A 14,393-nucleotide genomic window follows, 5' to 3' on the forward strand; every position below is an offset into this window, starting at 1 on the left:
GAACATTGGGGTGCACAGATTCTTTTGGATTGGGGTTTCAGTGTTCTTAGGGTATAATCCCAGCAGCGGAATTACTGGGTCAAAGGGCAGTTCCATTTTTAGTTTTCTGAGGAAATTCCATATTGTTTTCCACAGTGGCCTCACCAGTCTGCATTCCCACCAACAGTGCACGAGGGTTCCCTTTTCTCCACATCCTCTCCAACATTTGTTTGTGGATTTGTTTATGTTGGCCATTCTGACTGGTGTGAGATGATACCTCATTGTGGTTTTAATTTGCATCTCTCTGATGGCTAGTGATGCTGAGCATCTTTTCATATGTCTCTGGGCCCTCTGTATGTCTTCCTTGGAGAAGTGTCTGTTCAAGTCCTTTGCCCATTTTTTAATTGGGTTGTTTGTCTTCCTGGAGTGGAGTCGTGTGAGTTCTTTATATATTTTGGAGATCAGGCCCTTGTCTGAGGTATCATTGGCAAATATGTTTTCCCATACTGTTGGTTCTCTTTGTAATTTGGTGCTGTTTTCTTTAGCCCTGCAGAAGCTTTTTATTTTGATGAGGTCCCATTTGTTTATTCTTTCCTTTATGTCCCTTGCTTTAGGGGATGTGTCTGTGAGGATGTTGCTGCGTGGAATGTCTGAGATTTTCCTGCCAATGTTTTCCTCAAGGACTTTTATGGTGTTACGGCTTATATTTAAGTCTTTTATCCATCTTGAGTTTATTTTCGTGTATGGCGTAAGTTGGTGATCGAGTTTCATTTTTTTGCACGTAGCTGTCCAGATCTCCCAACACCATCTGTTGAAGAGACTGTTTTTGCTCCATATTATGCTCCTGCCTCCTTTGTCAAATATTAATTGATCGTATAGATTTGAGTTTATTTCTGGGCTCTCTATTCTGTTCCATTGGTCTATGTGCCTGTTTTTATGCCAGTACCAGGCTGTTTTGATTACAGTGGCCTTGTAATACAGTTTGATATCAGGTATTGTGATCCCTCCTGCTTTGTTCTTCTTTCTCAAAATTGCTGCTGCTATTCGAGGTCGTTTATGGTTCCATATGAATTTCTGCAATGTTTGTTCTATATCTGTGAAATATGTCATGGGTACTCTAATAGGGATTGCATTGAATCTATAAATTGCTTTGGGTAGTATGGCCATTTTGATGATGTTAATTCTTCCAATCCATGAACATGGTACATGCTTCCATTTGTTTGTATCTTCCTTAATTTCTTTCTTCAGTGTTGTGTAGTTTTCTGAGTACAGGTCTTTTACCTCCTTGGTTAGGTTTATTCCTAGGTACTTTATTTTTCTTGTTGCTATATCGAATGGGATTTTTTTCCTGATTTCTGTTTCTGCAGTTTCGTTGTTGGTGTACAGGAATGCCTTTGATTTCTGGGTATTGACTCTGTATCCAGCTGTTTTGCCAAATTCATTTATTAGTTCGAGTAGTTTTTGAGTGGAGTCTATAGGGTTTTCCATGTACACTATCATGTCGTCTGCAAACAGTGACAGTTTCATTTCCTCCTTTCCAATTTGGATGCCTTTTATTGCTTTTTCTTGTCTGATTGCTGTGGCTAGGACTTCCAATACTATGTTGAATAGGAGTGGTGAGAGAGGGCATCCTTGTCTAGTTCCTGATCTTAGTGGGAAAGCTCTAAGTTTTTGTCCATTGAGTGTGATGTTGGCTGTAGGTCTCTCATATATGGCCTTAATTATGTTGAGGACTGCTCCCTTTATTCCCACTTTGCTGAGTGTTTTTATCAGAAATGGATGCTGTATCTTATCGAACGCTTTTTCCGCATCTATTGATATGATCATGTGATTTTTGTCTTTGCTGTTGTTGATGTGATGTATTATGTTTATTGATTTGTGAATATTGTACCATCCTTGCATCCCTGGGATGAATCCCACTTGGTCATGGTGGATGATCTTTTTAATATATTGCTGGATGCGGTTTGCTAATATTTTGTTGAGAATTTTAGCGTCTATGTTCATCAGCGATATTGGCCTGAAGTTTTCTTTCTTCGTTGTGTCTTTATCTGGTTTTGGGACCAAGTAGTATTCCATTGTATAAATGTCCCATAGTTGTTTTATCCATTCATCTACTGGTGGACACTTGGGCTGCTTCCAAACCTTGGCAGTTGTAAATAATGCTGTAATGAACACAGGGGCGCTTATATTCTTTTGAATTTGTGTTTTGGGTTTCTTTGGATAAATTCCCAGAAGTAGGAATTTAAAGAGAGAACAGGCTGACAGCTCTGGAGGTTGGAAGGGTTAGAGGGTGGAAGCATGGAGAGAAAGGGAAGAAGGACTCATGGACAGGGACAATAGTGTAGTGATTGTGGGTGGAGGGGGGGTAAATGGTGATGAAAAAAATACAATTAATTTTTTTTTAAGAAAGAAAGAAAGTGAAGCTACATGATCAAGGCTCAAAAGTCAGACCACTGAGTAGAGACAGCAAGCAGCCAGCAAACTGGGTTAGGGACACAGAGATTGGATTAAGAAGGAAAATTGAAGTGGGGTGAGATACTGAGGGCAGAACTTTGTGGAAGACTTGGCACAGAAAGAACTATCCATGTATGTTCCGTACCCATCTGTCCCAGGCTAAACTATCTCCAACTGATGGTGGCCCACGAGTTAACTTGTGCTCCTGCTACTAACATGTTTTGTGGAGCCCTGACAAAACTAAACTTTAATTACCTGCTTTAATTGTGTAATTTCTAAAGTGGGCCTAAAGTTAGGCCTTACATGGTTGAATAAAAATAATTTGTAAAACTCCCTGCCTTTGTGGGGTTCCCCCTCCCTTTTAACACATTCATTACTTCCCAGTATGTGCTGGGCATTGTGGTGGGGGCTGAATCACAGAGATAAATAAGGCTTGACGCCCCTCAGCCCATACCCCCACACCTTTATAAACTTACCTTTCTCTCCTTTCTCTCTCGGAGGAATGTCTCTTCAGCTGAGAGCTAAGCATCGCCCTGTCCTATTGATCTCTTCTCTTCCTGTCTTCTCAGAAGGCTTGTTCCATCAGGTGTTACCCTCTATTCTTTTGTCTTTTAACTGTCCCCACTGTTTTCTTCAACATATATGCGTCTTCATGTCACTGTCCTGCACATTTTAGCATCTTGAAAGATTGACCTGCTTTTCTTTTTGGTTGAGGCCCAATTCAGCTTGCTGTCAGTCAGGCTTCCACTGCCGTTCCCTAGGCACACCACCGCCTCCCCATTTCCACTGACAATGCTCTCAGGTCACAAGGTAACTAACAAATTGCACAGTAGATATTTTTTCAGTCTTTCTCTTACTAAATCTCTCCTAGCAGTGGACACTGTGGACCACTCTGTTTCTATGCTGCCACACACTCCTATATTTTCTTTGACCTGCTGCCTCCCTGTCTTTTCTTTGTAGTCTTGTTTGCTAATGCCTAACTTTGTTCACATTTAATTGCCACACTGTTCTATAGAGTTCTTTTCTGGCCCCTGTTCTTACTTCACATTGCTCCATGGGTGATCTTATTCTCTCCCTTGACTTCTGTTTCAGCCTTTTTTCTTGGGATTCCCAAATGTAGATATCACTTAATAAACCAGTAAAGTATCATCTCCCTTTCTGGTGAAGTTTTCTTCCGTTTGTCTTCCACATGACTAGCAGAAGGATTATTCTAAAAATACAGATATAATCTTATCATGCCCCCTGTAAAAGTTTTCATGACTCCTTGTCACCTGCATGGTAAAATCGAAAACTTTCCCCCATGCCTGTCTCCGTAGTATATTCTTAATCATACTAAGTTCTTCATTCTTGCCTGATTATACTGCACCATTTCTGGGCATATCCTCATGACTTAGCAGATGCTGTTCTTTTCCCATGGAATACCTTACCCCATCTTTGTTAGCATGGTGAGCTTTGTTTATCCTTGAAGGTCAGGTTCAGCATCATTTCTGTGAAGACATCTCTGATCATCCAACAGAGTTAATTATTCTCTTTGCATCATTTTTATGTATCTCTTTTTTTCATACTTTCTACATTTGCTATGTTGTAACTTTATCTGTTGGACTTTCATTCTAGACATTAGTTTTTTTATGTTAGAGATCATATCTTCTTCATCTTTGGATCCATAGTATTTAACAAAGTACCTTACAGATAGTGGGTGCCCCATAAGTGTTTAACAAGAGAGCAAAGATTTGTGCTCTCTGAATTCACTGTGGTGAATACAGGGTGGGCAAAAGTAGGTTTACAACTGTATGTGAAACAGAGTTTACTCTTCTATTATTATTTATTAATTATTGTATTTTTCCATACAAACAAACCTACTTTTGCCCACCCTGTACATAGTCTGGTGGATTTCTCCATATAAAGGAATAATTTCAATGTACTATGGTAAGCACTCTAAGAGAGGAGCGTGCCAGGTACTGTGGCAGCCTGGAAGAGGAAATGATTGGGTAGTGGAACAGGTCCAAAAAAGTCTTCACAGAAGAAGACAGAGAAATGAGAAACAGCCTTCGTATGTATGGAAAGAAGCTAGTTCAAGGTGTGAGGAATTCACAATGTGTAGGAGCAGTTGGGGGATGAGGTTGGAAAATAAGGCAGAGGTCAGAAAATGAAGAACTCCGTAGGCTCTGTTTTAGAACTTGAGCTTTAGCCTTTAGGGGAGAAATTAAAAGTTTTATCCAGGAAGGTGGTAACGTCATATTTTTTGCTTTATAAAGGTATTATCAGGCATTGGTGTGGAGGGACGTCATACTGGAAATAGGGAGAGGAGATAGAGAAGCTGGTATAGGGTTTCTAAAAGTTTCAGTATTTGGAAGGAAAGGATTATAAATCCTTTTCTGTGTAGCAGAGAAGGGAGAATATGGTGTTCGGTAGAATATGGCTGTGCCATTTTTCCTTGGTTAAAGAGCAAAACCTCTTTTTCGTTTTCATGGTAGAGTGTGATAAAACCCACATTTGTATAAGCAACAATGCCATGACTGCCAGTGCAGTTCTGATTTTGCAGTGTGCTGCCGCTTGCTTTCCTCTGTTCATGGTGCCCTCCAGCATCTTGATAAAATAATGGTGAAATATTTCTTGCAACTTTCTGACTGAATGCTGTTTGTTTCATTTTTGCAGTAGTTTCACCTAACTGTGTGATGGTTACTATGACTAAGAATACATATATTTGTGTGTCTCTTTTCCTTTAAGGACCACCAGAATACCTTTTCTTTGCCTTGGCAGCTCACCTTATCCAAGTGCAGTCCATTTTCCTTTTTACTACTTTCCCCAATAACAAATAGGATATTATATGGTATATTTGACAATAAACTAAGAAGTAGCTAGAAACACCCTACCAAATACAGTTGACCCTTCCTCGGCATAGGGGTGAGAGGTGCCAACCAGTAGAACTGAAGTGCCCTTTGCATGTATGGGTTCCCAACCCAGGACTGAAAATACGGAATGTCAGTCAGAGCTTCACAAGGAAAATGCTTCCCACTTTGAGGATTTTGTAGTCCATTTGTCTTCCCACCCCACCCCCATTTTAAGGATTTCATGCTATAGCCTCATCTGCTTTGAAGGCAGGGTGTCTTAAATTGTCTTTGTAACTGAAGCTGTCAGAGAGTTGGCACATGTTTGTTCCACTGAATGAGTGTAAGCATTATTTTCATAAAAGTGCTGGGGATTTTTTCCATTAACTAGCTTCCAGGAGGATAGTCTGCATAAGATAGCAGGTTATTCAGTGCTCTGTTTACTTCTTTTTAACCTATTTTGGACTTTGATAAACTCTGAATTTTCATCTTTAGCCATTGCAGGTGGTTATTTACATTTTGTATACTTTTTTATTGTTATTTTGTTTTTAGGTACATTCAATTACACCATTTATTTTTATTATCTCTATTTAGACTTTCACAGTTTCAGTGAGTACTTCTTTTCTGGACCACTAAACATCCTTATTTGTTAAAAAATAAGCCCTATCAAAAATGCTTAACAGTGAAATGTGGGTTCAGATCTGTGATCCTCTGGCCTCAGTGCCTTTGTGCCATTAAGGAGTCAGACATGACTCCTTATTGAATATTAAGAATATTAAGAATATTCTTGAATATTAAGAATACCTGTATACACTGGATATTCACTTTCCCTAATAACCTATTAAGAATTCATTAATTTAACTAGACCTCATTTTGCAGAGGTGTTACCAGAAAGAGGACTGGGCCTGGAGCTGGTTGGTCGAGGGCCAGCTGGCAGTGTGTGGGTTCTTGACTTCACGCAGGAAAGATTTCACAGCATGAGTCCAGGTGATTCTGAGACATTAAAGCTGGGGACAGTGAAACAAGAAAGGGCCTGTGATAGAAGAAGCAACAGGCAAGAGACTAGGCAGGGCTGCTTTGGCTCTCTAAAAACATTGTAAGAAAGAAATTAGCCAAGGAATTTTCCTAGCTTCTTACTATCCTGCCTCAGAGGTACTAAATGCAAGAAAGCATCTCAGATTTATCCAGAGAGCTTTCAGATTACACCACCGTGATCTCTCTTTAAATTCTAATATGATTTTATTGAGTACACACTGAAAATTATCACCAAAGAAACTAGTTACCAATAGATTTTAAGGTAGCAAATGGTAGAAACTTACAGTGTAAACTTAATCTAATTATTTATATTATTAATCCCATGTTTCCTTTTACACCAGCTTGCTATATTCTTTGAAAGCAGGGCTTCCTTTTATTTTCAGTGTCAAGGGAGGTACCCCATAGCTCAAGCATTTGAAAATTTAATGAATGACTAGTCATCCTCTCCACACCCTTCATGATTTCATGTTCTTACCACATGTATCCCCTTTCTTTATCCACCTATTGCCCTGTCCACTGCCCCTTTCTAGTTCCCAAAGTCGTTACAATTGCTCTCCTCCGAATCTTCTGCAGCTTTATTTTGTCTGATTTTAGGTAAATGATGTGAATTACAATAGTATTTCCGATGTAGACTTTACTGAGGCTTTATACGTGGATACATAGTGTTGTGTTCTGTTTCCTACTGTTGTCTTTAGGTTGCCATTTTATTGAAAGACTTAAGTAAATTTTGCCAGTTTTTATCTTTTGATTATTTTAATGTGCACTTTGAAATTGTACCTAAAGAAAAGAAAGTGCTCCTAAATAAAGCTGCTAGTGATTGTTCAGTATCTTCCTTGAAGGTACTTAGAAATACACACAGAGAAAAATACCTACCGTTCAAGGTTTCCTTGCAACATTTTGTGTGTCTACTTCCCTTAGAGATAGTCACCTCACTCTGATGACAAAGCAAGGTCATACGTGCAGAGGACCTTCACCAAATGCCTCAGTGGGGCGCGCGCACAGGTGTTCACTAAGATAAGTCAAAAATGACCAAAGATCATTGTACCTACTATTACCAGGGAAAAACTTTGTGCCAGATACTTTTTAAAGCAATTTGCATGTATTGACCTGTGAGGTAGATATTATTCCAATTCTCCAGATTAGGAAATTGAGGTACAGAGCTACAAAATAACGTACCCAAGGTCAGCCAGCTAGCAAGTGGTTCATTATTGAAAATCAGCCAGTCTACCTTCTGGGCCTACCTTCTCAGTGGATTCCATGTGCTTTCATATATATTGTTGCTGACTTTTTTAAAAAAGCAGTAACTTGGCCTATCCTATTTGCTAATAACCTTAAATGTGTTTATTTGCTTTCCCTCCAGTTCCTATAAAGGGTATAAGAAAAATTTTATATGACAGGCTATATTGGTAAAATCACAATCTGACCCTCATTAACTCTAGTTTCTAATCAATATGTCTCTAAAACTGGGTCAAGAAATAAGATTTGCAAATAAAACTTAAAACAACACCCTTACCAATGTCCTGGTGGTCACACAGGCCCCACTCCTGCCACAAAGTATATTCAAATCAGCTCCATTTGAATTTCAGAAACATGAAAAAAGACTTTTGGTCCTCACGGCACGCAGGAGAATTTGTAGGTGGTTCAGTATAACTACTACTATGCTTCAAGAATTTCTGAATTTTAAGATTTACTGCCGTGGCTTGCATTTCCAGCCTCCCTGTGTTGGTGAGTGGTCAGTGATACAGCGCACACCCAAGGATTCCTGTCTAAAAACCTATTCTGTTTTTGCAGTGGATAGCCTGCTGAAATACACTGGCTATGGGAATGCTGCAGGACTGTTGGCGGCCAGGGGCCTCTTGGCTGGAGGAAGAGGAGATAATTGGTACTCAGAGGACGAGGACACAGACACTGAAGAATACAAAAATGCAAAACCAAAGTATAGTATCAAGTTTCTTTTCACCTAACTCTGTGCCTTTGAGTTGGTTATTTGCCTTTCACTTCCTTTGTCTCTCATTTTCTAAGTGTTTCTCTTTTTTTGTGGATTTGGAAGCTTCCTGTTTAATAGTGTATTTAGAGGCAGTTTCATAGTTAATGCCTTAGATAGTGACTTCAAGTGACTGAGGAAGGATAATTGCAAGAAATGTTCTGCTGCTTGACAAATTTCAACATGCTCATTATCCTGCCCAAGTGTTAAGAGAGAGGGTGCTTTTATATATCTACCATCATATACTTAAAAAGTGCTGTTGCTTCCTTTTTGCTTTCATTTCCACAGGCTGAGATTTTAGTAGGTATAACCATGACCAAGTATTTAAGTTGGTTATTTAATACTTTAGTCTTTCTCAGAAAGCTAAATGTAGGTTCCATACATTTTGATCTTCCCTCTTGCATAAAAACCTTTATGAGTCAATAGGCAACAAAGCACATTACTAGCAAAAGGAAAGAACTTTGGCTTCACAGTAAATTTTACTCAAACACTGAGGAAATCACCTTTGAACAGATGCTGTAGTGTACTTAATAGGCAAACCAGAGACTCTGTCGAGTCTTCCCTGAGTCAGTGCTTACAAATCAAAGACACTAATTCTTCTCCGTCACAAAATAAACCACCTCTGCTTTCTTCTGTTCCCTCCCCATACTTTTCATCTCCCTCTCAACGCCCATCCCAGATAAATTTCTTAGTTTCCACTTAGAAGTAGTTTGAGCTCAGTTTTCTGGTTTCCATTACTGAATGTTAAAAGGGTAACTGCCTTTTGGCACCAGTGATGCTGACATGCTATGTTTTCTAACAACAGTCTTCTAGAGTGTGGTGTGGGTCGTATAGTAGTTGATCAAGGACAGAAAATCATTATCTGAAGAATTAGCCCCCCATCTTTCTTTTAGTGTAGATTGTGCCATGTTGACATGAAAGTAATGGGGGTGGTCAAAAGGTGAAAGATCATTCCCTAATTAGACAGGAATTATTTTGCCTGTATTCTTGGCAAATCAGGTCTGAGTATGTAGCGTTACTTTCAGCATCCTCAGTGCTACCAGCCTTAGAGGGATCTTCTACAGAATATCGTAGAGGGGAAAAGGTTTTGGGGTGAGGGAAATGCTAGCAGTGACTCAAGTAGTAAGTTCTTAAGACTGCCACCATTTAAATGTTATAAAGTGGGCATCTCTGTCAAGTATTTGAAGCCAATATAGAGGAATCATACTTTAATCTTTTCCCTAAATATATATAATTTAATTATAAATAGTCTTGCTCACTCTTATCTTTTCCATTCCATAAACTATATTTCCATATCAGTTTAATATTTTATGTCTCTTCATTTGAGACATTAAAATATACCACTTGAGAAATTTCATATTAAATGAAGATAGAAATTACATTAGACATTCTTTGTGCCCCAGGGATGTGGACACAGTCATCTTAGACAACTCTTTTAAGTACTTGTGGATGCTTGTGATATTGTCGTAACTTAATGTGTAGTGTTTTTTTTAGATGACTTTTGTAATGATACCAGCAAGCACCAGAATGCTACTATAACAAGAGCCAGCAGAGAAAATATAAGAACATTGGTTCTCTCCCGATGGTATAGGAAATAGAAATGCTAGATTTCAGGAAAGCACTATTTGTTTAAAAAATCAAGGACCATGGACCAAACACCATGACCAAAAATCATGATGTTTGATATTGTTATTATCTGGGAAGATTCTATGCTTGGGCCTTACATCCCTAATCTTCTTTAGCCTTTGGACCTGGCCTGCACTGTTCATAGGAATGGTGTGTTAGTATGGTCAAATAGTCACCATTGTGAAATCCTGTGTTTCTTACAGATTGCTCATTACAAGTATACAGATGTGTTTGCCATCTGCTTTTTTTCTGTTACATCTTCCCTACTTTCAGGTGAAACAGGATAGTGGGAAGTTTAATTTGTTAATTTAAAATACTTATTTAGATGGTCCTTGTGGAGGTAGTGGTGAATAAAGCACTCTGCAAACAAGAGCTCAAAGAACTTTCCCCCTAAAAATTGTTATGAAAACGTTTTATCAATCTTGTGAAGCTTATAAAATCAGTGTCTGAAAGGATCGCTTACTCCCCTCCCTATCCTTCACCAGTGTTCCTAGGATCAGGGTCTGCACTTCTTATGATGCGTTTAGTCACAAGAGTTGTTAGTATTGGCAAAGGCAGAGAAGTTATCCTTCATCCACTTGGCCCTAGTCCCAAAATAGAAAATGTAAGTGGATTCTGAATAATGCACCAAGGTAACCTGTAATCCTTTAGTGGAATCTGAAACCAAGAATTGCATGAAGCTCACATTCAGGCTATGGGAGACAGTTAATATCACAACAGTCCTTTTTGTGTCAAAATAAATGTATTTAATGGACTGGAAATGGCTTTCTGTAATTAGCACACTTAGACTATACTCAATAGAATGAAGTCACATGCCACACATTTTTTTGGTGTATGGCTAGCCATGTTTGTTACAAGTTTTCAGATAAACTTTGTTATTGTATCAAAGAGAAACTAAATTTTTTCATTCTGATTTTTATACCTGCTTCTTCTATGCCTTTGAGCATGGGGACCCCTGAACTGTTTATGTGGTTTAACAGGCTGATACGGTTTTACATCATTCCAATTGTCAATTGGAAGATATGTATCTAGTGACATTTGGCTCATTTTAAATCAGTGGCTTTCAGGCTAGGTATCTGGGAGCCTAGGGGTCCAAAGACGTGTCTTTAAAGAACTGCTGTACAGAGGGGCAGAAGGAGAGAGAGGACAGCCAAAGTGGGCCGAACTTGAAGAGACCACCTTTTACCCTTAATACCCCACAGTAGTTCATAATTATACTCAGAAGCTTAAAACCACTATGCTAAGCAACTTGGGTATGACCTTCTTGACTATATTTGTATTGATAGTTTCTTTTCTTTTTAAATTTTTTTTTTACTGGTTTCAGAGAGAGAAACATCAATTTGTTGGTCCACTTATTCATGCATTCATTGGTTGCTTCTTGTATGTTCCCTGAGTGGGGACTGAACCCCCACAGCCTTGGCATTTCTTTAGCACAAGACAGAAGACTTTTTTCTTTCATTTGTTAAGGTTTGTTGTGCTGCTCTAAGTCAGGTCCCATTAAAATTATCTCCATATATCAGGGCTATACAAATGAAAGATCTTTGTTTTTAATATTTCTTGAAGTAAATGAGCCAGAAACCCAGACTTGAAGAGTTTTCCTTTGCCTAGTTTGGGCTGTGATGGTATATTTATATATGGTAGGACTTAAGTAGCATTTTTGGGAACTGGGATTTATGTACTGTGAGCTATCATGAAACAGTCTAAATTCAGATCTCTAAAAGATCAGAATTGACAGTGAAGTCGTTGCCACTTTTGCCATATACACAGGTTCCGTAAGTTTACTAGCCTTTGTGATATTTGCAACCACACCAGTTTTGCACTTTCAAAATTCTCTATTTTTTCTTTTGTATTGTAGTTTAGGTGAATGGCCAGCAAGAAGCCAGGAGTGTTGGATAAGCTACAGTGTTGCTCCAGGTTGCATTTGCTATATGTTTACAGCCTATTTTCTATATCCTTTATAATCAAGGATATCAGTCTGACTCCAAAATCCCAACATGGGAAACACTTAAAAAGCACTATAATTTAAATTTAAAAAGACATGTTGGGTTTTTTTTAATTGCCTAGATGCAGTATGGTATTTATATATGTGTGTGTACTCAGTATGTGTATTTGTATGGTTGATACCTGATAGACACTCAACAGATGTTTGATAAACAAATGAAAGGGCGACACCACATACCCTAGTTCCTTGCACTGCTGATAGCTGCAGAAACTCAGGTTAAGATGTCTTATAATTTACCATCTCGTTTAATGTGGAGTCACTGTTATATTTTTGTGGTAATTCTCAAATTACTTGAGACATTTCAGCCTCAGTCACCATTAACTAACATCCCTTCAGAATATCTTATGTCAATTTTATCTATAGCAAACTGTACAAAATACTCATTGTTGCATGGCTCCTTTAGTTAATGAAGATTGCACATGCAGCTCTGTGGTGACGATTTAACTGAATAAACTCACTACATCGTCCTAAGCCTCTGACTTATTTCTTAGCAAGTGGCTCACTCATGCTAATAATAATAGCTGGTATTTATTGAGTGTCTAATATGTGCCAGGTACTGACATTGCCTCATTTAATCTTAATAGCAACCCTTTGGGGGAAGGTTGTCCCCATTTTACAGAAGAATCAGTGATGTCAAGGACTTGTGTAGGGCACATAGTTCACGAGTGGTCAGGTGGCCTGACTCGAGAGTTTATGTTTTTTGTTGTTGTTTGAGGTAGACAAAGCAAATTTTATTGTGCTCTTCACTCTGCCTTCTTATTTGGGTGGGGTGTGGGGGGGGGCGTGTTGGGGAGGTAAAATATACATAATATAAAATTTACCATTTTAGGAGATCACATGGAGGGTTATCAATAGGGGAGTGGGAGGGGGGAGGTACAGAGAATAAGTAGCATAAATGATAGGTGGAAAATAGACAGGGGGAGGATAAGAATAGTGTAGGAAATGTAGAAGCCAAAGAACTTGTAGGTATGACCCATGGACATGAACTACGGGGGGGAATGTGGGAGGTAGGGGTTGGGCAGGATGGAGTTGAGTGAAGGGGGGGGGAAATGGGACAACTATAATAGCATAATCAATAAATATATTAAAAATTTACCATTTTAAGAACCACATATAGGTGAAATCACATACAATATTTGTCCTTTTGTGACTAATTTCAATTACTCTCTCTAAGATTCATCCATATTGTAGCATGTGTCAAAATTTCCTTCTTAAGGCTGAATGGCATTCTGTTGTATGTTCCAAACGTGGTTTAGCTACTCTTCTGTCAGAAAACCCTGGGGTGGTTTCCACCTTTTGGCTATTGTGAATGAGGCTACTATGAACGTGGGTGGACAAATCTCTGTGCCAGTTCCTGCTTTCACTTTTGGGTATGTACCCAGAAGCAGAATTGGTGGATCATAGGATAGTTCTGTGGTATTTTTTGAGGAACTGCCATACCATCGACATATCTTACTCTCTCACCTCCTTCAAGTCTACTTAGATATATCATCATCTTAGTGAATACTGTTCTGTACCCTTAGTAAAAATTGCAACGCTCCTACAGTCACCCCTCCACCTCACACTTCCTTACATTGCTCTTTTTCCATAGCACTTTTAACATACTGTACAACTGGTTTATTAAGTCTCTTTTCCCCACTGAAAGATAAGTTCTACGAGAAAAGAGATTTTTATTTTTTTTATTTTTTATTTTTTTGGTCTGTTTTGTTCATTGAGATGTCCCAGAATCGTGCCTGGCACAAAGTTAGGCACTCAGTAAATTTTGTTGAATAAATCGTTTGGGTTGTTGAATAAATTGTTTGAGTCAGTCAGTCACTCTTGGCATTGAGACACTCTTAGCATTGAGAAAATACCCACACCCTCATCAAGCTCCACCTGTAGTTGGGGAGTAGGAGCCAGGGAACAGAATTCAAGAAAACCAGGATATGGTAAAGTTCCACTCTTGCTCTTTTGTCGTTTTGTGGGGGACAAATATTCTGGAGTTTTTCCTGGAAAGACATTTCTAGCTTCATTTGCAGATAATGTCTCCTTTCCTACCCCATCTGTCTCCTTCTTTGCTAATCTGGGTTCACAAATGCATTTCCTAAAATCCCTGATTCCTTTCCTATAGGTTGCAAATTGTGAACCTGTAGGTTAGATTTAGCCCACAAGTAGGTTCTGCTTGACTTCACCCCTGTTGCATTGGTTATCTGGGTTTTATTATTTTATCTTACATAGTACTGCTTAAAATAATTACTTGCCAGCATTTAGAATTCAGATACTTCATATGAAAATTTAGATTTTCAGCTTCCCTTTGAAACATTCTCACGTGGCAACCAACTGATGGAGGTGAGTGGCTGTGGTCCGCTTCCCACCAGGCATAAAGCTCCCTTTTTGTTCATCTTGCCTGCCTAGATCTGTAGGGATTGGACTTTATAGCCCCTTCCTCAGCCAGATGCTTTGAGTGAAATTTAATCCACACCTTTTAGAGATTAAGTTACCTTTT

At 38.8% G+C, this 14,393-nt stretch overlaps 1 protein-coding gene across 7 annotated transcripts in view; it reads left to right on the top strand.

Annotated features, from left to right (window-relative positions):
* RIC8B (RIC8 guanine nucleotide exchange factor B) overlaps positions 1–14,393 on the top strand; it is a 102,594-nt gene that overhangs the window by 68,419 nt on the left and 19,782 nt on the right. For all 7 annotated transcript variants that reach the window (XR_006653804.3, XR_006653805.3, XM_045186810.3 and 4 more), the window contains one exon: positions 8,088–8,232. Coding sequence is in view for 5 of the 7 variants with exons in the window: in XM_045186810.3 (XP_045042745.1) it covers positions 8,088–8,232 (145 nt within the window). In the remaining 2 variants the exon portion in view is untranslated. The remainder of the gene's footprint in view (positions 1–8,087; positions 8,233–14,393) is intronic.

The sequence above is a fragment of the Desmodus rotundus genome, chromosome 3 (genome assembly GCF_022682495.2).
Source record: "Desmodus rotundus isolate HL8 chromosome 3, HLdesRot8A.1, whole genome shotgun sequence".
Classification (NCBI taxonomy): domain Eukaryota; kingdom Metazoa; phylum Chordata; class Mammalia; order Chiroptera; family Phyllostomidae; genus Desmodus; species Desmodus rotundus.